Here is a 25832-nt window from a genome sequence, read left to right as displayed (position 1 = left end):
TTGAACTTGTTCTATTTGACCTATTTGGTCTAGATAATGTTTTTCTTTTACAGAAAATAACATTATTGTTAATTAGGGCAAATTTCAATGAAAACAGGGAGTCTTGTGTTCTTCTTTTGCATGAGAAAACTTTGAATATACTCATCAATAGTTTTTCTTGAAGGAGACTTGCTCGACGAGGGTAATTGCATAATGCCGTCATCTAAGGGAGACCAATCTGTGCTCATTTGTTCAACTTGGATATTTGCCATTAGTGCATTCAGTAGTGCAAGATCGCGTCTAATTGAACAAGATGTGCTTGACAGAGGATTGTAGTATGGATTATACAAAACCAGCTACAGGAAAAAATAAAAAATAAATAATTAAGTGTTTGTTAATTAAATAAATGAGCACAAGAAAATAATTGACAAGTTTCATGCATAACATTTATTTTTAAAATTCTAGTGTTGTTACCATCTTTTTCATACATAAATTTATCCTTATTATTGCAATAAAGAAAAAAAAAACAAATCCTTAAATGAATCTAGTTCACACTAATTTATTATGGACTACCAACATCAGAGGCAATATGATTGTTTTATTAATTAAAAAAAGGTCACTATATTAAAACAAAGGTTATTAGGTTGCAATAAAAGTTAGCGTGACATTAAAAGGTATAAGATGTTAATATTTTTAATGAAATTTTGATACAATGGTCAATATGAATAATAGAGACCACTATGTCAAAATTAGGTCACTATTCAACATAATATCGTACTACTTTAACTTCATAATAACATTAAAAGTCACACAAATTTTAAAAAGGGTTACTATATTAAAAAAATAAGATTACTATATTAAAATTAGGGATCACTATATTACATATAATATCAATTACGTGTGTATAAATCTTAGGTATTATTGTGGATCAGATTCACGCAAGATTTTCTACTCATATAATTCGTACGTAAAACATCATATGACCCTCCTCAAAAGCCCACGAAGAAACTACCCAATAATTGCTTGCTTGTACAAACTTTAAAAATTTACCAAAATAATGGACTAACAGTACAATACAGTAGTTGCATGCATAACATTTATTTCTGGCCACGGCGCACAGTGTTGCCACGTGGATTGACCACCTGAATTGATATTGTAAATATTCTTTCACCTCATTTCCATGTTCCATTACCAACACAAACAAAGAAAAGAGCTACGAGATAGAAAGAGAGACATGGAAAGTGACGGATCTCACAAGCACTTGAACAAAGCAAGTTCAGGTAATTAATTTTAATTTCTTGATTAAATGAACTAATCAACTTGTAATGACTTCTAAATTAGTCAGTAATTTGCATGTATTTATGTCTTACTTGTATTTTATGGTTATGTTTTGCTCTTATTTAACATATTTTCTATGTATTTTAATTCAATTTTGATCTTGCATGTACTGGATTAGCAATGTAAGTTGCGTTATACAAAATCATATATCTTGTACAATGTATACAATATGCTTAGTTATCAACTATTCTCCGTTCTCAAATAAAAGTCTCATTTGTCTTTAGCGAAAATTTATAGGAAGATTATAACATATACAGAGTAAAAAAGTACGTGGTTTGGTTTGGTTGATTAAAGGTGAATACAAAGTAAGGGTTTAGTTGATTAGAGATTAAAAGTGTATAAAATAGAAAATAGTGAGGTTTGGTTGATTAAAAGTGAATAATAGAAAAATAGATAAGTGAAACGAGATTTTTAATTTACTTAGGGCCTGTTCTCATTTACTGAATTGAGCTGAGCTGAATATTTTATGAGAGAAGGAAATTAGGATTTGAACTGAATTGAAAATAAGCTGAAGAGAAAATACCCTTATTTAGGTTCATGGATTTTGTGTGAAATAAGACTTTTATTTGAAAATGAAGAGAGTAATTAATAAAATTACAGAGACAATACAATTATTTTGCAATGATATTGATAATGATCGTCATGTGGAACGGCTACATGTTTAATCACAAAGAGTTTCATATATGATCTATGAATTATTGAATTGTAAGCATATGAGTCAAGTTGTAAGCATATGAGTCAAGTTAATTTTAGTTCAAGGGGTCGTTTGGCAATCGACGGTTGGCTGTTGGCTTGTTTGTTTGACTTATTTGACTAGCTGGATGTATTAGCTGTATGGGTTGGCTTTTTAAGTTATTGTTTAAGCCGACTGTTTACAAAAGTGTTTGGTAAAATTATTAATGGTTGTTAGCTGTTTATTAGTGATAAAGTGGGCCAACAAGTCAAAAGCCAATAGAAAAAACTACTCTTATTAGCTTTTGGCTTTTGGCGGAAAAACTAGCTTAAAAGCCAACAAAAAAGCCAACTACCAAACATATTATTTGGCTGTTTGACCAAACTGAAAAGCCAAAAGCTAGACAATAAGCCAATTGCCAAACACCCCCCAAGTCTAATTTGTCATTTAATTTGGGGTTAGTCGGTAGAGCTTGGGTTCGAAACATGATCTATGAGTAGTTAGTCAATGCAGTATTGCATTCACAAAGAAACATATACTTCATAAATGGCAGGTATTATACTCATAATAGTTCTTACAAAGTTACAAAACCAAAGCTGGTAATTTATATTGGTTGCACTAAAAGTTCAATTTGATTCTATACAGTGTACTCATAATATTTTTTCACTTCTTTACTTCAAACACAGCAACAAAGCAATATGAAATTGGTGACAAGCCGAAGCATTCAAGAAATGGGACTTCGTTTATAAAGGTTCTTGGCCGCGACTTTTCCAAGCAATTGGTACTAGTCTGTCTTTCTTTCGTAAGGCTTATTTAGTGATCATGTTCTGTTTTTGTATCCCCTGCTTTTGATCAATACATGATTGCCTTTGCTTATGTTTTCTTTATAAATAAAAATGTCGATTTTTAGCAAATACCTGAAGAATTTACTGCAAACATGAACGGCTACATTCCACATCGGTTCATCATTGAAAGTGGATCAACAAGGAATTGCTGGAGGGTAGGAGTGGAAAAGGATGGAGATGGGAGGATGTATTTTCAAGATGGTTGGGCTGATTTTGTGGAAGCGCATTCCTTAGGAGTTGGGAACTTCTTGCTCTTTGAGTATGAGGAGCAATCCATTTTCCAAGCAAGAATTTATGACCGTAATGGGTGTGAAAGATCTATACTCGTGGACAGTAAGGGTGGTGGACGTCAGCAACAGCCTCAAAAGACTATCGATAATGATGAAGGAGAAGAAAGTGAAGCCTTGGAATATGAACCGGTTTTAGTGAAATATAATCGAAAGAAACCAACTAGATTAGCTCCAAGGAAATGTAAGTCAGTGTAGTTATCTTTGGCTAACTAGTTCAGCTCGCTCACTGGCTTCAATTTTAATCTATTGTTTTGATCAAATCATTCTATGCTAAATTATATTTTCTAGATGGAAGGGGCATATATAAGAAGAATCGTGCTGTTCCGAGGGCATATACAAGGACTGCCAAGCTGTCAGTTAGTGAAAACAATGTGTGTTTCTCAATTATAATTCACTACTCAAAGAAGCATCAGTTTCACCAGCTCGTAAATCTTTAATCATTTTACTAATTTGTTCTTATTTAAAATTTTTGATGTTTTCCTGCATTATATGGTAATGGCTTGATTATTCTAATATGCTTGGCGAGTGCTATAGTAACCCTGACTTGGAGGAAATAATATGCAGACTATTCCGAAGGCTATTTCACTAAAGATGAAGTTACCAAGCAAAGATGATCTAAAATTTCAGGATGTCCAGGGGAAGTGTTGGACTGTGACACTTGGACATAGAAGAGATGGTCGAGCAATTCTTTGTCATGGGTGGAAAGAATTCATGAAAGAAAACAAGATCGAACACGGGGATAAATTAAAATTTGAGTTCATGTCAGATGAACTAGTTCGAGTTCATGTGACAAAGGCGTCAGAGGTTGATGAGCATCAGTCTGATGAAGCAACTGGATCCTTAGATATGGATTGTAAGTCAGACACTCAGCATTTGCTTTCTTTTTTGCTGCTTGCAATGATTCTGTGATCTATAAATGTTTATTGATTTATTTCAAGCATTTCCATCATCATGTATGTAGGTAAACATGATAATAAGCCAAGTACTCAAACCCCCAATGATAAGGAAATTGAAACTAGGATGGCTACAAAGAAAAATATCTGCGAGTCTGGAAGTTCATTTACCATAACGTGGAAAGAATCCGGTGTCAGAACATATCTGGTATGTTATTCTCTTTACGATTTATCATTATCTTGAGCACTTGCTCATGTTGAAGGTTGTCGATTTCTTATTTGCCCCCCTTCATGGATTTAAGTTTGTACAGGTTGTATATTGGCCTAATCAAGAACAACTTTTACTTTGCTTTTTAACTACAGTATATGCCTAAGGCAATTGCTCGAGTCCAGAAATTGATGAAGAAAGAGAATATTGTGCTTCGTGATCCAGAAGGAAAGTGCTGGCCTCTTCAAATTAAAAATTTGTCAGGTGGCCGTGTTGTATTAGCAAAAGGTTGGGCTGAATTCTACAAAGGATACGGCATAAGAACTGGTGACATGTTGGAATTCAAATTCGTGTCCGAGTACCTGATTCATTTGAGCATAAACAGAACTTACAGAAGTCCGACAGCTATTGAACCTGATGAAGACGCTGTAATCTGCTTAGAGACATCAGATAATGAGGAAGCTCTTGCCATCAAGCCAGCTGGGGCAGTCATAACACAGGAAGAATTTGACGCTGCTATTGAACCAAAAGCCATCATTACTCAGGATGAATTTGTTGCAGAGTTTGATGCAGCCACCACTCGACCTGAAGTAAACGGTGTCATTAACTAGTTCTCGTCTTCTGTTTATCTTCATGTAACAACGCCTAAAAGGACAGCTTGTTCAATGAACATGAAATTAAATCTTTTGCCTTGTAATTAAGTTTACTTTAAGTTAATGACTTAAATGCAATGTAATCATGTATGCATTAGCACATGAACTTTTGGAGGCATGATCTTTACAGATAGAGCCTAATATTTTGTGTATATATAACACTGTATAAGTTTCTAAGTCTCACTAATATATGCATTTTGTTAGTTCCAAGGGTCTAGTGCCTCAGGTACGTTATATTATTATGGTTTCTAGTAGCAAAGAAAATAAGGTCGTGTTTTGTTCACCAGATTTTTTTTTACCGAAGTGACACACGTAGTGGAATTACTTATTGAATTGGTAAAAACTACTATACAGACCCTTGCAAATTAAAACAGATTAAGCAATTGTTCATCTCATCCTATCCGATCAATATAATTTTCAGCAATAATATGCACTTTTTCTTTTACATATATACTTAAATACTCCAAACTTCATATGGATTTTTAAAGATACTAATTGTCGGACCATGCCCTAAAATTACGTTTATAAAATTATGTTATAACATAGTTAGTTGCAATATTCATTGTTTGTGCATTGTGCCATAAAAATGTTGTTCATTCATCCAATTGACTTTATTTTTTAATAAAAAATGGAAAAAAAAAAATAGTTTTCTTGATTATGATTAAAAAAAAAAAAACAGTTTTACCGTTTCAATATTCAATCTTGTCCATTCATTCAATTGACTTTATTTTTTAATAAAAAATGGGAAAAAAAAACAGTTTTCTTGATTATGATTAAAAAAAAAACAGTTTTACAGTTTCTCTAAAAAAAAAAGAAAAAAAAAACTGAACTTTATTTGCCATTGATGCATATACTTGCAATTTCTAAAGTTCAAAGGATTCCTCATCTCCATTAAAAATCAACAAGACAACAACGGATTATAGTTTATCAACAATATACCTAGTCTACGGCATTATATATTACCAAGTCCATAATTTTTGCATGGTATACCGTATACTCGTAACATATTCCACGAGATAGATATAGAAGATGATAGGAAATTTCAAGAAACCAATCAATCGATTGACATTAAAGATAATAAAAAAAAAATGAAAACATCAATTAAAATAATTATAAATTTCATCCTTTCACCAAATTTTCTAGTATTAAATTTTTTTTATTTATCTCATTAAATTGGGTTTTTTTTTTATGAGGATTAAAGTAAACTAAATGAATGGATATGATAAATTTTATAAATTGAAGGGTTGTGATTCACTCAGTTACAATGGCCACAATTTTATTGTAGCCATTTGAAAACTGTCCCTATAAAATATACTTTGTATAATAAAAGTTATTCTATCTTCATATTTTTTTTTTCATTTATTTTTTTTTTATTGCAACGATAAGGATAATGCACAAGAATTAAAAGTTTCCTAAAGTTTTACAAGTTTGAAGTCTTAAAAGATTAGAAAACAAAATACAGAGTAAATGATTATACTTAGATTTTTTTATTTTTTTTATTTTTTATATTACAAAAAAATAAAAATAAAATTATCTTATCAATATAGAACCTTAGTTTGATTAGGAAACTAAGTCCTAAATTCCTAATAATCCTATGATTTGGACTACTATTCTGTTATATATATTACATCCTTGATCAAAGAAATAGATGTATTTCATATTGATCAAAGAACTTTCTTTCACAAATAAAAAAAAAAAAAATATCATTAACCTTTTGTAAAAGTTTGAGAAAATATGGCACAAAAAATATAACCTTACAAGTTTTTTAATGGCTTGTCATCAGAAATTAAGACCCGGTGAGCATGAGGTTGGTACTCTATACTTAATACTTCATATTACTCTTCATAATCTTTTGTTTCTTCCTTTTATTTTTCTTGATTTTCAATGATTTTTTTTTTTCAACTTCAATTAAAAGCATTAAATTTATTGTGTTAATTCTGAATTTCTGAAAGTAATACTCCTTAGTATATACTTCCTCCGTTCTATAAATATTGCAACAAGGATGAAATTACGCATCCCAAAGCACATTTTATATGCTAAATATCTATAATTGTGTAAGAGTAAAAATTATAAAAGTTGATATTGTAAAAGTATTTTATATACAAGTTGATAATGTATAAATCATATTATATGGTCAAATAAGAGTGATGAATAGTGCAAAAAGTCCATTATTGCAATATTAATAGAACGGAGGAAGTATATACATAAGAATGGTTTGTGTTTATTTAGAGGATTGTATGGTTTTTAACAAGTAAAAACCTATGTTAAGAGATATAATTGCATTATAATTATGAAAATTGTAATGAACCTCATCGTAGGCCATTAGTTCTTGGGATCAATTATTTGTGGCTCTTTAAACCTAAATAAAAAATAAGGTCGTTAGTAGTTTAAGAAAATCAGTTATTTCAAGTAAATAAGATAATCTTTTTAAATTCTTTTGTAGAAGTGTAGTCGTATATCACCTCCTTGTGTCGTCTAAGGCTTTAGTCAAACTGATCAATTATTTTCTTGTATTCGCAACGATCTTTATATTACCATAAAAGCATGAGCAACGAACACTCATTGATCGTTTCTGTTTCTTTTTGCAGTTCTTTTTGTGTAATCCATGTTACAATCCATTATCAAGCACATGTTCACGTAGCCGTGATCTTGAAATACTGAAAGAAATAATGGCAACTCAGTTATTACCAAATCTCCAATTTGAACTAAGCAACACAGATTGGTCTCCCTTGGATGACGACATTACAATGCAATTACCTTCGTCGAGTAATAATGGGACTTCTTTAAGAAAAACTATTGATGAGCATATTCATAGTTATATTCATAGTTTTCTTTATGGTCCTTTGCAAAAGAAGAAGCCAAGACTCCCTATTTTCATTGAAATTTGCCCGGATTCTAATAGTTTGTAATAATATTTGCTGTAAATTTTTTTTGATGAATAATTGTAATGCGCAATACTAGATGAATAATATGTGAATCAAGTATTTTAGTTATTGGAGTCGGTTTGGTGTATTTATGTTAATGTTGTATTTATGTTAAGTTTATCTTATTAGGAGTTTTAGGCAAGTTAGATATTCTATTGTATTGTGTATATATATGTGGTGATTATCAATACAAAGCTTAAGCCGTTTTCTCCACAATATTCCTGCGGGCGCTGGCCGCACGTGGGGGGCTGGACAGCACAGTCCGCAGCTTGGTTGCGGCTGGGCTGCTGTCCCCACAACAAGGTTGCAGAGTAATCTGATTTTTGCGACCCCCTCTCCAAATTTGCACCGTGCAACATGTAATCACCCCCCTCATCATCATCCCATGTCGGGGGATTAGAAAAATATTTTTCCCACAATAATCGGCGCTCATCGGGAAGAGACTCAAGATACGGAAACCGATCTTCAAAGAACTGAACATCCCAACTAACAAAAAACTCATCAGTAGCTAAATCATAAAGACGCCAACCTTTCTTCCCATGTGGATAACCAACAAAAATACACTTTCGGGAATGGAAATTAAACTTATCTTTAATCCAAGGATTCGCAGCATAAGCAAGATAACCAAAAACCCGCAAACTATCATACGACGACACCTGACCAAACAAACACTCATGAGGTGTCTTACCCTTGAGAACAGGAGTCGGAGTCCTGTTAATCAAATGAACTGCTGTCATAACACACTCACCCCAAAAATACTTAAGTAACTTTGCTTAAAACCGAAGAGCACGAGCCACATTTAGAATGTGACGGTGTTTACGTTCAACTCGACCATTCTACTGAGCCGTGTCAACACACGACGTCTGATGCAAATGCCTTTCTTCACAAAGAAAGACCCCAAACTCAAAAACTCTTGGCCATTATCACTACGAACCACCTTCACCTTCCGACCAAATTGAGTCTTACGCTAGTAGAAAAACACATTTTGGCACCGAGTTATTAGCATCGGTTCTTAAAAACCGGTGTCAAAAAAATTAGGTGGGATTAGTATTAAAGAATTGCCACCGGTTCAAACCAAACCGTTGCCAAATTGGTGAAATGGCACCGGTTTGAACCGGTGGCAATTCATAAGAAAAACCCAAATATCCCAAATTAGAATCCTCGCTCTCTCTCCTCTCTTCTAGCACTCTATTTGTTTTCTCTCTCTTCTCGAACTCTCTGCTTCCCTCCACCGCAGTCACTCCAACGCCACTCCTTAGCTTCTACCACCACCCCTTTCACCGCCAGCCCACTTTATCTCTCCAGTTCTTCTCTTTGTTAGCTCTCGTTCTCGTTCTCCTTCGAAAATCGACGTCAATTCGAACAAGATACAACCATCGTCGTCGCCGCCACCTATTTCTTGAATCAACAATAATGGAGGTTAGGGTTCTCTTTTGGTTTGAATATGTTTGAGAATTTTTTGATTTGGTTCAATTTTTGTTGTTTTGATTTTGAAATTAGGGTTTTTCTTGATTGTGATTATTTGATGATTTTGTTGCTGGGATTTGAAAATGATCTCGAAAAGTTGAGATCTTTGGTTGTTTTTAGATGGATTATTCGGCGATTCGATGAATATGCAAATATATGTTACTTGCTTGATTTGTTAGGGTTTGTGGGTGCGTTTATTTCGAATCAGTTGGTTGTTCGTGCTTCTTCAACAACAACAACAAATACAAATCAATTTCGAACAAAAAATCAGAAATTTGAGGTTAGGGTTTCTAATTATTTAGCTTTGCGTTATATTTTTTGTCGAATTACTTCTAAAATTGCTGATTATATTCGAGAATCATTTTTCAATTCCCTAATTCAAGTTATTTAGGGTTTTGCATTGATTTCAATTAATTTTTCAATTTTTGATGGTTAATTTTTTTGTTGTATTTGATTCCCGTATTCAACATGCAGTTGTATTTGTTGTATTTGATTTATGGATTTGTTTCTTTTTAGGGTTCAATTGCGGAATTTTTTAAGGTCATCTAGAGTTTTCCACTTGACCGCCCTCCTTGCTGCCCCACATTAGCCCGTGCTCCTCCTCGCTGCATGTTGCGGCTGTTGAGTGCTGCTCGTAGTTCAATTGTGAGGTTCACACTTTCCCTTTCCTCCCGCCTCTCTTTTATCTCTAGGGTTAGATTGTAATTCATTTTGTGAATTTGTGTTGATTGTTTGTATGGTGTTGATTTGGATATTTTAGCTATAACTCATTGATGATGGTGTTGATGGTTGTTTAATGCTGATCAATCAACTAGCTTATATGCCTATTGAAGCTCTGTTATGGCTAATGTTGCAATATATAGTTCAATTGTCAAAGTTATTGCCTGATATAGTGTATCCATATCTGACTGTCCCATGTTCTATGTGAGCTCAGTGCTTGAGTTAGACAAACCATACTTTATTAATTTATTTGTTTTGCTTTGCCATGACATGAGAGTTATGTTCTCCATATATAGCTGTTAGAAAGTAATTTTTAAACCCTTGCTATGACACTAATACTGTGCTACAAGTTTCTGTTTGTGAGAGGGAAATGAATTTAGCACTTCCGCTTCTAGTCCTTTGATATAAGATCATGTCCCCAAAGTGTTCAAATCTGGTATAGCATAGAGCCAATTTTCTCTATGTTGGTCAGGCTCAAGTACTCACTTGCTTCTACTTTTTGGGTAGTGTTGCATTATTATTTATAGACGTATGCTCTATATATTTACACACTAAATTAATGACTCAATGCTTGATAATGTGATTAATCGCTTGATTTTGGTTCTAGAGTGTTTGAAATGATGCATCTGCTATCTTTTTTATTTTTCTGCTTTTGCTTTGTCGCTCATATGGATGTTGGACTTGTTTGTTTGGGTTGAGAAATGCGACTCATGTGAGTCTTTTTTTCATTTTATTTTTAACCAGCTCTTACCTTGTTTATTGGTTGTTATAAGTCTTGTAACTTGTTAATCAAAGGTAGCCAGGGAGGGTATGGTCTGTGTGCTAGGAAAAATTAATCATAGAGGCAAATCTGTATAAACATTTTTTTTAAAAAAATAATTTTAGTAGCATAAAAGCATAAAAATGCTCTAATGGGGTATGGGGGAAACAAGTTCAAGTTCATTTTATTAATGGGGTATGGGGGAAACAGGTTCAAGTTCATTTTATTATCTTAGTTCTTGGTGTGCTGAGGATTCAGTTTATGCATATAATTATTTTGGCATCCTTTTTTTAGTTGGACTTTTTATTACATTGCTGACCCCTTCATGCCCTCCATACACACTCACTCAAAAAAGAAATTAGTAGTGTGAGTTGTGAGTCATCAAGTAATGACAATGTCACAATGATATGAAGGGGTTCTCCTGCTTTAATTGTTCTTTTTCTGAAATTGAAGTGAAATCAATCAGACTTGTCTTTGGATGTTGTAGTAGCAAAGTTGGTATATGTAGCGGAGCATTAACCTCCCGTAAGAAAACTTTTCTTCATGTTTAGGTAGAAAGGTTTCTTTGAACCTTCTGATAGGGTCAGGAGGCTAACAAACTGTTATTTGAAAAATGTATGCTTATGGGATATTCAAGTGAAACTAATTGCAAATCTTCTTGCCTTCCCATTTTCTCTAAAGATTTTGTTAACCTTTTGATGTTGGGTTTTTAGTGATTGCTCAGATGACATGGGAGGAAAGTCGAACCACTTCAGTCGCGGAGATTCATACCCGAAAGAGCAGGACCGGTTCCATGGACTCTACTCCCACTGTCTAAGCTCCACTGCTGAAGTTGAAGCTCCACACCCACACATTTATTTCCTTGTGTGTGTTTTCCTTTTGCTCTCTTTTCTAAAAAAGGTTGGTTATTGGCATAGTTCTTATCTTAGCAGGCAGCTAAAATGCTAGGCTTAATGCTTTCTTTTTAAATAAAATATTGTTAAGATTTTGGTACCTGAAAACGTATGAGCAACAAAGTGATTGGGAGACATGATATGTCAAAATGAAAATTGGACATTTGTTTTTGAATATTTTGAAATGAATCAGAATTTTTCGATGCAATGAATGTTCTTGTGACGATTCTGAGTAGTTTCAGTATGGCAATTATGTTGATTGTAGGGAATAATTTCAAGCATCCCACACTTGAGCCCCACTGTGATCATACACTTAAGTATGGTGGCGTCCAAAGGGAAGGAAGCTAGAGCAAAAGAGTCGCCAACAAGTTTTAGGAACTTGTAAATCGTTCACAGGGTGAATTTTACACCCCTTCACGATTCATGAGATCGCTAACTCCATAGTGGCTTGGAACCATGACTTGATATTCGGGGATGAAGGTACAAATTCAACCTAAAAGAAATTGAACCTGCCCTAAAAATAGGCCTCTACTTTATTTTTCTCATATTCATGTGCGCTTTCTGACTAACATACAATCAATAAGTTAATCCTAAACCTGTTTAATCTATGTTGGTTGAATATTAATGCACAAATAAATCTATTATTGGCGATCACTTGAATTATAATCATATTAGCCTAAACAAGATTATTAATTATCTTATTAAGCGTGATTACAAGTACAAATTCCCTTTAAACCTGTAAGAGAGGGCGTGATCAATCAATAACAATAATATATAATATTAAGCAACAATAATAATAACAAATCATCATCATCAAAATAATCTCAATCTCATCAAAGCATAATAACATTATTAGCAAGATCCTAGGCACGATACTAACAAGATTAATAACAAATCCTAGCATGTCATTAAACATTAAAGATCAAAGCTTTAACCCTAACATGATACTAACATGATATAAGAAAGCGATAAATAACATCCTAACATGATACTAGGAATTAAAATAATCCAAACATGCTTTCTAAAGGTATAAAGCAATTAAAACAACTTATTTTGTTGTCTCGTATCTTTTTCTATCAAAATAATACACACAGTAGTAATTTCAATTAATTTAAATAATTGAAATAGGGATTTGGGACCAAACCCTCAGAAATTATCAACCTTTCACGTCTAGGGTGAAAGCAACTTCGAGCTTGGCTAGGTGTGTCTAGAACTAGTGAATGCGGTATTTATATTTGAAAAGGGAAAGACTTAGAAATAGGGAGAAAGAATAAGCTATTGCTTTAGAGAGAGGAGAATAGAATTAGATGATTGTTGATGATTGTAAACGGGGAAATATGACCCTATTTATAAAAAAATAGTCGGAAACGATCAGAAAAAACCGAATCCAATCTGGAATAAAACTACTTCTGTCGCGACGCGAAAGGGCCCAGCGCGGCGCAACAGCTCTGTCGTGGTGCGAAACTCCGTCGTTTCGCGATGGTTCACGCGTTTTCTAAAATCCGTAAGGAATCCTTAATCTAATAAATTCGATTAATTAAAGTCCATAATTATCTTTTAAAATCAGATTTAATCTTTTACAAACACTTGTTTCATTCCAAATAAAATTCTTTATTTTCTAAAATTATAATTATTAATCCTAATTCCACTAGAACTTAAATTAACCTTCTAAATTATTCTAGAAGATTAAAATCAATCCTAATAACTTTAGGAATATTAATTAATAGGCTTCCACTTGATCATTGGGTCATATAAAACCATTTCAGGCCCAATTTAGTATTTTGGCCATAACTTTCTCATTATTCATCGGATTGAGCTTATAATATATCGTTGGAAAGCTTTTCGAGCCCAATCCAACTACACTATTATTGGACCCTTATTATGGACCAAATTAAATTGGACTGGGCATTTTCATTAATAGAGTACATTTTCGAAAACTGAAAGAAAGTTATTTTTATTAAAACAACCGGATCACAAGACTTTTCACACTTTACTTCGTTCGATAATCAATGACGTGAAAGGTATTCATCACTGGGTTTGGTTTTTAGGGAGACACAATTAGTTGTCTACAGTTACGCAAGTTGGGCATTCGTGATTTACATGCCCGAAATTGAGGGGGAGTATTAGAGTCGGTTTGGTGTATTTATGCTTATATTGTATTTATGTTAAGTTTATCTTGTTAGGAGTTTTAGGCAAGTTAGGTATTCTATTGTATTGGGTATATATATGTGGTGATTATCAATACAAAGCTTAAGTTGTTTTTTCCACAATATTCTTGAGTTTAACATTAGTTAAGGATTTACGATATGTTAATTAGATTACTTAAATTTTAATTAATAGTTAAAGAAGTTAATTTTTTTTGAGAAGGTATTACGTGCGTACGGAGGCACAAACCGTTTGGTGCGGGAGTCTTGACTGATATATTTTACTCGTTGGCTGATATGTTTCATGTGTTGGCTGATATGTTTCACGTGTTGGCAGATATGTTTCATTTGTTGGCTGATATATATGTTTCATTTGTTGGCTAATATATTCCTTTTGTTTGCTGATATTTTTTTTTTCTTATTGTTTGCTGATATCAGACATAATTTAGCTTATATGTTTCTTTAGTTGTCTTATATATTTATTTTCTTAGCTGATATGTATATTTTAATTGTTGACCTATATGTTTCCTATTGTTGGCTTACCTGTTGTTTTTATTTGCTGATTTCATTCTTTTGTTAGCTGATATGTATCCTTTGTTGGATGATATGTTTCTGCTGTTGTATGATAAGTACCTTTTGTTGGCTGATATACTCCTTTTGTTAGCTGATATATATCTTTTGTTGGCTGATATATTTCTTTTGTTGGACGTTTTTATTAACGTCTTTAATGTTAACTGATATGAAATATCAATTGGCTGATATATTACTTGTATTAGCTGATGTACTATACAAGTATACACTTTCCCCCTTTTCCTCTCTTACTTTCTCTCTCTTCCTCTCCTCTTTCACCTCTTCCTCTAGTTCTTTCTCTGTTTCAAATTTGGGTGCCTAAACATTCCCCCAACTGCCGCCATCAAACCACCACTGCTGCTCCCCATTTGCCGCCCAACCCGCCACCATCACACCACCACTGCTGCTTCCCAGTTGCCCCCCAATACCCACCATCACACCGCCACCGCTGTCGCCCAATTACACCTCCAAAATCTCACCATCACACCCAATTTCCCCCCCCCCCCAAAACCTCCAAAATACACCACCACACCACCATCGTTGCACTCCCCCAATTGCACCTCCAACCAAAATCGCACCACCTCGAACCATAATCGCCGCCCATAATCGCACCACTTCCAACCAAAATCGCAGCCCAAACACCACCTCCAACCAAACGCACGACCTGAGAACTCCACGGACCAGCCGCTGCTTCAAATCTAAGGTTTAAATCGTCAGTTGTCATCGTTATTGTCGTCTTTGGGTCTTCAGACGAACAAACCCTTGGGTGCGGGTGGACGCACCCAAAAGTTTGCGATTTTTTTAGGGTTAAGAAGTACTTGGCTAAGGAAATTGGTCTTGTGAACCCGAGGTTTACTCGTTCTTCTAATGTTATATGGAACATAGTGACCCTAATTTTAACATAGTAACCATTATTATTTATAGGGAAAAATTGCTAAAAATAATCCCAACTTTCACGTATTCGCTTTAAATAATCCCAACTTTGGGGGTCATTTGCTTAAAATAGTCCCATGTGACTGGTAAGCTGTTAAACGGGTAATTTTTTTTTAAAGTTCATTAACACTTGTCATCGTGTTAATGGTTGAAAATATATTAGAAAAATTTTAAAAAATAAAAAAACAAAAAACCCAACCCTAAGCCCCTAACCCACAACAACCACCGGCGTTGGGCCTGCGACCAACCTAGCCCAAGTCCCCAGCCTCAGCTTGCTGCGCCCAAGCCCCCCCGCCCCACGCCGGCACCACCCTAATCGGCGCCCTTTTCCCTCAAATAACCAATCCCGCAGCCCAAACTCGCCTAAAAGCCCTAAACTACCTTCACCACCGTATAAAAACCCACGGCCGCCCCCCCCCCCCCCCCCCAACCAACATCGGAACCATAACACTAGGGTTCCGATGTTGGTGGAGGGGGTGGTTGTGGGTTTTCATGTGGTAGGAAAGGTGATTTAGGGATTTGGGTGGTCATGGGTGGGATTTCAAGGGTTTTGGGCCGCGAGATTGGTGGTTTTGAGGGAAAGGGAGCTATCGGCACGGGGGTGGGGGTTATGGCCGGCTCGTGGGTGGGGAACGGGGTTCTGGCCGCCGCAGTTGTTGTAGGGATGGTGGTTCGTGGGTGGTGGTTGGATTTTTTTTTTTTAGCTTTTGTCTTTTTTTTTTCCCAATTTTTGTAAGTTTTTTATTTTTTATATTTCAACCAATCACTTGGTGACGCGTGTCACTTCAACATATTATAATAGGTTAGTAAACGGTTAGGGATCAAAGAAAGCGAATACACCCTAAAGTTGGGATTATTTAATAATAATTCAAAGTTGGGATTATTTTAAGCAATTTTTTCTTATTTATATTGACCTGTACATAAAATAATATTTAAATGGTTTTAAAAAATTTTTTTTTTTTTTTAAAAATAACCTCTTATAGCCTTTATAATATCACAATGACTTTTATTAAAAACTTAAAAAGTGATTCTTTTCCTATGAAGAAATTAAGGCAAGTAGATTGAAACACGGGACATCCAATAAGAATAAACGATATATAGAGCATGTAAAATAAGATAGATGTAGTACTTTTTTTAAAACGTGAGAAATAAAAAAAAAAGTTAAATAATAATAAAAATACACTGTCGAAGTGAGGAATACTAGGCAGTTATTAATTGACATGATGAAATCCACATTAAATGGCAAGAAATAAAAGTAGTCAAACATGAAACACATGTGAAAAAGTGTGAAGTCCACTAATACATGCATAAATGCCTTTTACAAGACGCGGAGCTTTAGTTTCGTCCACACAAGTGTTCTACGACGTTGACGACTTATGCACATTCTTCATCTGCTCATTACTGGTAGGCTACACCATTTTTGTTCACACCATCACAATAAATGTGTTCACATCACCTTCTAATTTCTATATAATTTATATAAATAAACTTGATTGTGAGAAAATTATTAACAATATTTCTTTGAGAACATAAAGTTAGAAGAAAAGAGAGAAGAAAAGATGGTTGTGACAAGTAACATGGCTATGAATATGGGCATCAAATGTTGTGTGAAGGATGATCTTTTTACTCCTTATCAATTGGGAAAATTCAATCTGTCTCACAGGTTTGTCTTTTATTTCATTCATTGTCTTCTATTTAGATTTTCAAATGATGATAAATGGTGGTTATGATCGACTGTACGGAGTATTATTTTGTACTCCGTAAGAAATACTATCAATGTTCATATACTTCGTATTAAGTTGTAACTTTGCTTGTTTGCTTGTCAAATTACTCCCTCCGTCCTTAAAACTTTGACCCTTTTGGGTTGATTTCGCGGTTATTAAGAAACTTAAATAAAAAGAAATAAAATATATTGAAAAGATAAATTTACATGGGGTTTGTAAAAAAGTGAAAAAATAGAGAGATAAAGTATTAAAAATACATGAAAAAACAAAATTTTATATAGGAAAACTAATTTTGCACAAATATTGTTGTAAATTGGTGGGTATTTTAATGCGAATGGGTAGATCATTTTGGAATTAAAATTAAGTTAAAAGAGTCGAAATTTTGAGGACGGAGGGAGTACATTTAAATTAAGTCGATTAGAAATTTCTGCAAATTATAATGATTAGACTCTTACAACATAAAATGTGTACACTTTTCAAATTTCAAACCATACGGTGAGAAATTTTATAGTCCACAATATTAAATTGGTTTGATAAAAGTTAAAAATACTTTGTATTAGACTAGTCTAATGGTAAGGTTTATATATTTCTGCTACCTCAAATAATGGGTGTTGAAGTTATGAAAGTGTAGAAAAATTCAAAATGAAGGTCATGAGAATAAGTGGCGGAGAGAAAAGAATTGATGTTTTTTTTGGATAGAAAGAGACTTCGTTCGTTATTATTAAAGATTGTCTCATTCACGACTTTAGGATGTTCCTTTGAGTTTGCTTCATACTTCGTAGGTTTTTGGTGTGTTTTTTTTTTTCACTTGCTCTCTATCATTATTTCTCACATGCACAAATTTGTCAAGGATCATTAAAATGAAAGTTGAGGTAAGTCTTGTACGAGACTGTTTTTAAGAGCCGGATAGTATACACGCCATTTTTCCAAATTGTCATTGAATTTTAACAAATAACTAGTTAATAAATATAACAATTTCTTCATTTCTCTCAATACAAGCAACATTTTGATAATATACAGAATTAATATGATATAGTAAATGTGTTAGATTAATTGTTGCCTGGTTACTAAACCGTGATAACAATGTACTCCGAATATTTTTAAACTTAGAAACTTTTTGTGTGACAGGGTAGTATTGGCGCCAATGACGAGAAGCCGAGCCATAGATGAAATGCCAAATGAAGCACTTGAGAAGTATTACACCCAACGTTCCACTCCAGGGCACTCTCATCTCTCAAACTGCCGGAGGGTAATTACACTTATTTACTCTTTAGTAAATTTATTATACTCGTACTTAATTAGCCCGTATACCTTTTATATTCCATTCTCAAATCACATATCAATATGGCGCGTGATTTGCACATACAAAAAGAGTTGTTTTAGAGACTAATATGATGTGCCTGAAAACTTAATCCTAACCCGAACTATTTTATAATAGGGTTAGTCTCTAATTAAGTTTCTTTAATTGTGCTATAGGTTCGCGCATTGCCCAGGAATCTACACAGAACAACAAGTGGAAGCATGGAGGAAAATAGTAGACTCAGTTCATGCTAAGGGTGCTATTTTCTTCTCTCAATTGTGGCATGTTGGTCGTGTTTCTAATCAAGGTAACTTATACTCCTCTTCAATTCATCTAAACGTCCAATTATAATCACTATACCATGTTAATATTTGGAAAAGTTTACACCACTAATCTTAATTTTCGCTTCCCATAATTATGTAATTACAAATATGTCTACTTTCAACAATATCATATATATTGAGCAACATCTAATTTGGCAAAATATAAAGCTATCATGCTAACGGGTTAATGAAAAGGCTAATGTTGACATGTTTTGTACTTGTATGATCTTTATATAGTGTATCAACCTGATGGAGGTGCGCCAATATCATCAACAAATAAAGTTTTATCAGAAAAGTGGCGTATCTTAATGCCCGATGGTTCACACGAAAAATGCACCCCGCCACAAGCCCTGACTCCGCCTCAAATATCAGAGGTTGTCGAACACTATCGCCAAGCTGCTCTCAATGCCATTCGTGCTGGTATACATTTTTCCACTCATTTTTCACTACTAATGCACTTACATTAGCAATTTTCGATTTTTTTTTTAAATTTTTTTTTCAAATACACATCGAGTCTGATCCATAGGATGATTATTGAGAGAAAATTGCATAATAATGACATGACTACGCACGACTTAAAGATTTACCTAATATGATTTTTTTTTTTTTCATTGTTAAATTGCAACAATTGATGTATGTACATTGTTGATTAAAGTGTTTCTTTTTCTACATAAACGTGTATAGTAAACACTAAGCTGTTTAATCCTATTGTAATGAGATTAGCACTATAATTATCTCCTAATACTAATTACTGTTAGCTGCAAGTCAGAATATCAAGGAATAATTTTCTGTTAGCTTATTTTGTCTGCTTCCTATAACGGCTTTCATAGTTGCAATGCATGAATGATTAGCTGTAATAAGTTGTTATTAGATTCCCTTATAAGGGGGTAGCTTGTAATCTCTCAGCTCAAGCAATCTAATCATAATCCTCATCTCTCTAAATTCTCTTCTCTCTAACTCTCTGTGAATCCTCTGCATTGAATATGATTGCATAATCAATTTACTTTACTCATCATGGTATCAGAGCATTCAATGTAGTGCTGGATTCTGATATTTCTTCTCGATTCTAAAATCTCTTCTCTTCTTCATTCTGCTTCTCTTCATCCTTCTTCTGCTCATTCTTCTCTTCATTCTTCCTTCTTTTCTTCTATTCTCTGCAATGGCTGGAGGACGTATTTCCTTCTAGGATATGTTAAATCCTCTCTTTCTTCATCCTTCTAATAGTGCAACATCTGTTCAAGTGGATAAACTTCAGGGATCCACTGATTACAGATCCATGGAGAAGATCCATGGAGATTAATCTCTCATCAAAACGTAAGCTGGGATTTGTTCTGGGAACTGTGCTCAAGTCAACTGATGATGAAATCAAGGCTGAGCTCTGGAATACATGCAATGACATGGTAATTGCCTGGATCACTAATAATCTATCTCCTACTGTCAAAAAATCTGTTATGTTTATGACATCTGCTAAGGAAATATGGTTGAATCTGGAAAAAAGGTTCTCATTAACTAATGGTTCTAGAAAATATAAGCTTAGCAGGGAATTATTTGAAACAAACAAGATTCTATGCCTGTGAATGAATATTATACTTGTATGAATGCTATTTGGGAAGAGCTAGACTCTATGAATATGCTTCCTATTGTTACTGATCCCACCCCTGAGGTTAGAAATCTGCTAAGTGCTATTGAATCACAAAGAGAAGAAGCTAAGCTTTTCCAGTTTTTAAATGGTCTTGATGATATATATAATGCTCAGAGAAGTCATCTGTTACTTCAGACTCCTCTCCCTTCTGTAGAGACAGCAGCTGCTGCACTACAGCAGGAGGAAGCTCGTGCTGAGTACAAACAAGTCTAGTCATGACACCATGGCTCTCTACAGCAAAACTAATAGTTCAGACAGAGTCCCTGTATGCTCTGTTTGTGGTCTGAAAGGTCACAAAAGTGATGTCTGCTGGACTGTGGTTGGTTACCCTTCCTGGCATTCAAAACATAACAGTACAACTCCTGCAAATAGACCCTATGCTGGTGCTCAGCAAAAGTAGAAACCAGGGGTGAGACCTCGTAGATCTGGTAGCACTAAGATGGCTGCTACAGTGCTGATGGTGCAGGTCTGCTGTTCACACCTCAGCAGCTTGAACAATTAGCCAAACTAATGCCCAAGCTCATGCCTCAACCCATGAGACAGATGAAGAACTGGATCATTTCTCAGGAATGATCTCATGTAATGTGACTGTAAGCTCAGAAGAATGGATTATAGATTCTGGGGCTTAAGATCACATGACACCTCATTTACACTTGCTGGATAAATCTAGCCCTACAGGTGAGAAAGCTGCAATTTCTCATACAGGGACTGTATCTCTTGATCTTGGCCTCAAACTGAAAAATGTCCTTTGTGTACCAACATTCAAGCATAATTTGCTGTCAGTTCAGAAATTGATTTCCTATAATCAGTGTCAGGTACAATTCTTTCCTACACATTGTGTAATTATTGACACTAACACTCAGAGTGTGGCAGGGGTGAGATGAGAAATGGTCTATACTATCTTGTTAATTCTCTGACAAGTCTGAAGATCAAAATTCTAGCTCAGAAGTGAGTGCCATGAAATCTGCAAAGCAGGTTGAAAACTCTTTCTGTATGGCATAATAGGCTGGGCCATGCTTCTATTGCCAGATTGAAGAACATTTCTTGTGTTAAACCTTACACATCAAAACCTCTTCAAGTGTGTGTTTCATGTCCCATGGCAAAGTTTACCAAACTTCCCTACACTTTGAGTGAATCTCATGCTGAGTCTTCCTTTGATCTGATTCATATGGATATATGAGGTCCATACAAAGTCAGCACTAAGGGCAAATACAGCAAATACAGACACTTCTTGACAATTGTTGATGATCATAGCAGGAATAGGAATACATGGGTGTATCTGCTTCAATTTAAATCTGAATCTCTGAGCACCCTTGAATCATTCTATAACTATGCTCATACACACTTTGGGAAATCTATCAAGGTTATAAGATCTGATAATGCTCTAGAATTTCATGATGGACCTTGTCAGAAATTTTTTGCCAAAATGGGAATTATTCATCAGACATCCTGTGTGAAAAGACCTCAACAAAATGCAAGAGTTGAGAGGAAGTACACATTAAATGTCAAGAGCTCTGAGATTTCATGCAGGGCTACCTCTGTCATATTGGGGTGAGTGCGTATTGACAGCTGTTCACCTCACTAACAGGATTCCAACACCTATTCTTGATAACAAAACACCATATGAGTGTTTGCATCTCAAAGTGCCTGATTATAGTCACTTAAAGGTGTTTGGATGTCTGGCATTTGCTTACAATCCAGACCATATCAGTGACAAATTTGAACCTAGAGGTGTCCCATGTGTATTTCTAGGGTATCCTGCTACACAAAAAGGATACAGGCTGCAAAATTTGATCACAAAACAATATTTTGTGTCTAGAGATGTCCTGTTCCATGAACACATCTTTCCCTTTCACAAAAATTCCCAGATTCTTATATGCAACCTATACCCACACCTTCCCTCACCAATATTATTGATGATTTTCCTGTCCTTGAAAACACCTCAGATGATGAAATCACACCACCATGAACTCTCTTAACAGTTCATTCACCTAGCTCTAATGATTCTCAACACACCAACTCCACAAATTCCAGCTCACCTCTCATACCATCTCCACACTCTTCTAATTCCCCTCAAAATGATCCTGTTCTTCCCCCCCCACCTTTAAGGAAATCAACCAGACCTCACAAAGATCCTACCTGGCACAAAGACTATGTGATACCTGTCAAAACCACACATATTTCTAATTTTGCAGAAACCATTATCAAATCTGATTTTTCCTGTTTTATGTCAATTCTGACTAAAGAAAGTGATCCTGTTCATTTCAAGGATGCTGTGAAACATTCTCACTGGGTTACAACAATGAACAAAGAGCTGGAAGCTCTAGAACAGAATGACACTTGGGAAATCACTCAGCTCCCTCTGGTAAAACAACAATTGGTTGTAAATGGTTGTACAAAACCAAGTATAACCCAGATGGCTCTATTGAGAGACACAAATCCAGGCTTGTCATACTTGGCTGCAGACAGCAATTTGGTGTGGACTATTCTGAGACTTTTGCTCCAGTTGCCAAAATGACCACTGTGAGAACCGTACTGGCAATGGCTGCAAAGGAACAATGGCATGCAATTCAAATGGATGTGACAAATGCATTTCTTCATGGTGATCTCATGGAAAAAGTATACATGAAACTTCCTAAAGGGTATATTGGTTTGGGTTGCAGAATTCAGCAAATTGAGGATTCTAGTCTGATTCCAGTTGCTGAACCTTCTCTGGTCTGCAAATTAAACAAAGCCTTATATGGCCTTAAACAAGCACCAAGACAATGGTTCCACAAGCTATCTCACACTCTTCTGCAGCTGGGCTTCACTCAATCCAAATCTGATTACAGTTTGTTCTTTAGAGTCAATGACTCCTCTATCACTATAATCCTTGTTTATGTTGATGATCTACTGATTTGTGGCAACAATCAAGCTGATATTGACAATCTCAAGTCCATGTTATCTTCTGTTTTTCATATGAAGGATTTGGGACAAGTGAGATACTTTCTTGGGATTGAAATTGACAGAACAAAGGCTGGTTTCTTTCTCTCTCAGAAGAAATACACTAGTGATATACTCAGAGAATTTGGTATGACTCACTCCAAACCTCTGCAACTACCCATGGACAGTCATACAAAATTAACCCCAGACAAGGGTGTTCTGCTCCCAGATCCTACTTCTTATAAGAAATTAGTTGGAAAACTAATTTATCTCACTATTACTAGGCCTGATATTGCATATTCAGTGCACATTTTGACTCAATTCATGCAACATCCTACAGCAGTTCATATGCAAGCTGCAAAAAGATTGCTGAGGTATCTTCTGGGTACCATCTCTCGAGGCATACTTCTTGCTACAAATTTGCTACTCTGACTGCCTATTGTGACAGTGATTGGGCTGGTTGTCCATTCTCTAGGAAGTCCACAACTGGTTACTGCATCTTCTTTGGCAATTCTCCAATTTCTTGGAAAGTCAAGAAACAAGCTGTCACTGCAAGATCATGTGCTGAGGCTGAATACAGGGCTATGGCCTTGACAACTTGTGAGGTTACTTGGTTGACTGCTTTGCTCAAAGACCTAGGTCTTAACAGGTTACCTCCAACAATTCTGAAGTGTGATAACCAAGCTGCTTTAGCAATTGTAGCTAACCCAGTTTTACATGAACGCACTAAACATGTTGAGATTGATTGTCACTTTGTGCGTGATCATGTTAAAAATGGCACAATCAAACCAGTCAAGGTGTCCTCATCTGATCAAATTGCTGATATCCTGACCAAGGTGCTTTCTGTCAAGCTTCATAATTCTCATGTGTCCAAGCTGGGAGCTTCTCTTCATCACTCACCCGCTTGAGGGGGAGTAATGAGATTAGCACTATAATTATCTCCTAATACTAATTACTGTTAGCTGCCAAGTCAGAATATCAAGGAATAATTTTCTGTTAGCTTATTTTGTCTGCTTCCTATAACGGCTTTCTTAGGTGCAATGCATGAATGATTAGCTGTAATAAGTTGTTATTAGATTCCCTTATAAGGGGGTAGCTTGTAATCTCTCAGCTCAAGCAATCTAATCATAATCCTTATCTCTCTAAATTCTCTTCTCTCTAACTCTCTGTGAATCCTCTGCATTGAATATGATTGCATAATCAATTTACTTTACTCATCATATTGTAACAGACTCCTTTAAATAAACCTTTATTGGTAGGATTTGAACATGTGACATCAATTATTTTATCCCTAGCATATGTAATCATACTTTTTTATTAGATTGAATCATGCAAAACAAAAATTTCACTTGGGGCAATGAAAATATTAATTTTTTCTGTGAACATTTTATTAATAGGTTTTGATGGAATAGAGATACATGGAGCACATGGTTACCTAATAGACCAATTTCTAAAGGATGCAATCAATGACCGGACCGACGAATATGGCGGTCCATTGGAAAACAGAATAAGGTTCTTATTGCAAGTAGTACAAGGCGTTGTTGAAGCCGTAGGAGCTGAAAAGGTAGCCGTTAGAATCTCACCAGCAATTGATCACTTCGACGCCCTTGATTCCAACCCGCTAGCATTAGGCCTAGCCGTTGTCAATGGACTCAACAAGCTACAATCTGACTTGGGATCAAAGCTCGCTTACCTCCATGTAACCCAACCCAGGTTCACGGCCCAAGGCGTGGTTGATAAGCCAGCCGTAGAAGCCGAGGCAGATGCTCAATTGTTGAGGAAATTAAGGGATGCATATGAAGGGAGTTTTGTGAGTAGTGGTGGGTATACTAAGGACCTTGGGATGGAAGCTGTGGCTCAAGGGGATGCTGATTTGGTTGCATTTGGACGTCTTTTTATCTCTAATCCTGATTTAGTGCATAGATTGAAAGTTGATGCACCATTAAATAAGTACGATAGGTCTACGTTTTATACTCATGATCCTGTTTTGGGTTATACTGATTATCCTTTTGTAGGAGACGAATATGTTAATTAAGTCCTTTAGAAAGTATGTAGTCGCATTGTATGAAATAGAAGAGGTTGTGTTGTGGTTCTAATTTGTATGTTTTCTTCCTCCCAATTACATATTAGAACAAAAAATAATAATGTCGGGAATCTAATGACTAATCTCTAGTTTTCAGTTTCTTTTTTGACATATAAATACATAGTTTTCAATTTCAAATTTATAAGATAAGGACTACATTTCTGTTCAAAGCAAAACTAGTTATGAGTGAAAATTATCTTATTTGAAAGAAATTTATGAAAGTTCCGTACAGAATTTATAGGAAAACAAAATAAAATGGAAAAAATGCTTGTTAATGTTAGATTACGGGCCTGTTCATATTTACTGAAGTGAGCTGAACTGAACTGAACCGATTGGAGCTGAACTGATTGGAGCTGAAATGAATATTTTATGAGAGAAGAAAATTAGGAGCACAGCTGAAATGAACTAAACTGAACTGATTGGAGCTGAATTAAACTGAACTTTGAACTGAAATTAAGCTGAAGTAAAGAAGCCCTACGTTTATCAAAAGGTTAATAGTATCATAATTTATTGGTGTAGGCTATCAAGCTATGGACAAGTACAACTTT

The 25832-nt window shown here is 35.0% G+C and overlaps 2 protein-coding genes and 1 pseudogene across 3 annotated transcripts; all 3 read left to right on the top strand.

Annotated features, from left to right (window-relative positions):
* Positions 1-2536: 2536 nt before the first annotated feature.
* On the top strand, positions 2537-4034 carry LOC145577749 (putative B3 domain-containing protein Os03g0621600). Its single transcript, XM_081635204.1, has 5 exons — positions 2537-2543; positions 2677-2771; positions 2901-3306; positions 3414-3496; positions 3690-4034. Exons 1-5 carry the CDS (start codon positions 2537-2539, stop codon positions 4032-4034), a joined length of 936 nt encoding a protein of 311 aa, XP_081491330.1.
* Positions 4035-4092: 58 nt separating this feature from the next.
* On the top strand, positions 4093-4908 carry LOC145578855 (uncharacterized). The gene is made up of 2 exons (XM_081636153.1): positions 4093-4226; positions 4382-4908. Exons 1-2 carry the CDS (start codon positions 4146-4148, stop codon positions 4835-4837), a joined length of 537 nt encoding a protein of 178 aa, XP_081492279.1. The 5' UTR covers positions 4093-4145; the 3' UTR covers positions 4838-4908.
* Positions 4909-15758: 10850 nt separating this feature from the next.
* On the top strand, positions 15759-25384 carry LOC145578854 (12-oxophytodienoate reductase 3-like; annotated as a pseudogene). The gene is made up of 5 exons (XR_014098931.1): positions 15759-16953; positions 18143-18263; positions 18491-18621; positions 18875-19057; positions 24599-25384. The product of XR_014098931.1 is annotated as a 12-oxophytodienoate reductase 3-like (transcript).
* Positions 25385-25832: the final 448 nt, after the last annotated feature.

This window comes from Chenopodium album, chromosome 14, assembly GCF_948465745.1.
Source record: "Chenopodium album chromosome 14, dcCheAlbu1.1, whole genome shotgun sequence".
Taxonomy (NCBI): Eukaryota; Viridiplantae; Streptophyta; class Magnoliopsida; order Caryophyllales; family Amaranthaceae; genus Chenopodium; species Chenopodium album.
The sequence above is the reverse complement of the archived record's forward strand: the minus strand, read 5'-3'. Positions and strand labels throughout refer to the sequence as shown.

Bases quoted from the DNA above. Each gene is read 5' to 3' on its own strand.
- LOC145577749 (XM_081635204.1), top strand. The intron at 2,772-2,900 runs GTACTAGTCTGT...GTCGATTTTTAG, and splicing joins GCGACTTTTCCAAGCAATTG to CAAATACCTGAAGAATTTAC. The intron at 3,497-3,689 runs GTGTGTTTCTCA...AATAATATGCAG, and splicing joins TGTCAGTTAGTGAAAACAAT to ACTATTCCGAAGGCTATTTC.
- LOC145578855 (XM_081636153.1), top strand. From the start codon at position 4,146: ATGGCTACAAAGAAAAATATCTGCGAGTCTGGAAGTTCATTTACCATA. The intron at 4,227-4,381 runs GTATGTTATTCT...TTTTAACTACAG, and splicing joins CCGGTGTCAGAACATATCTG to TATATGCCTAAGGCAATTGC.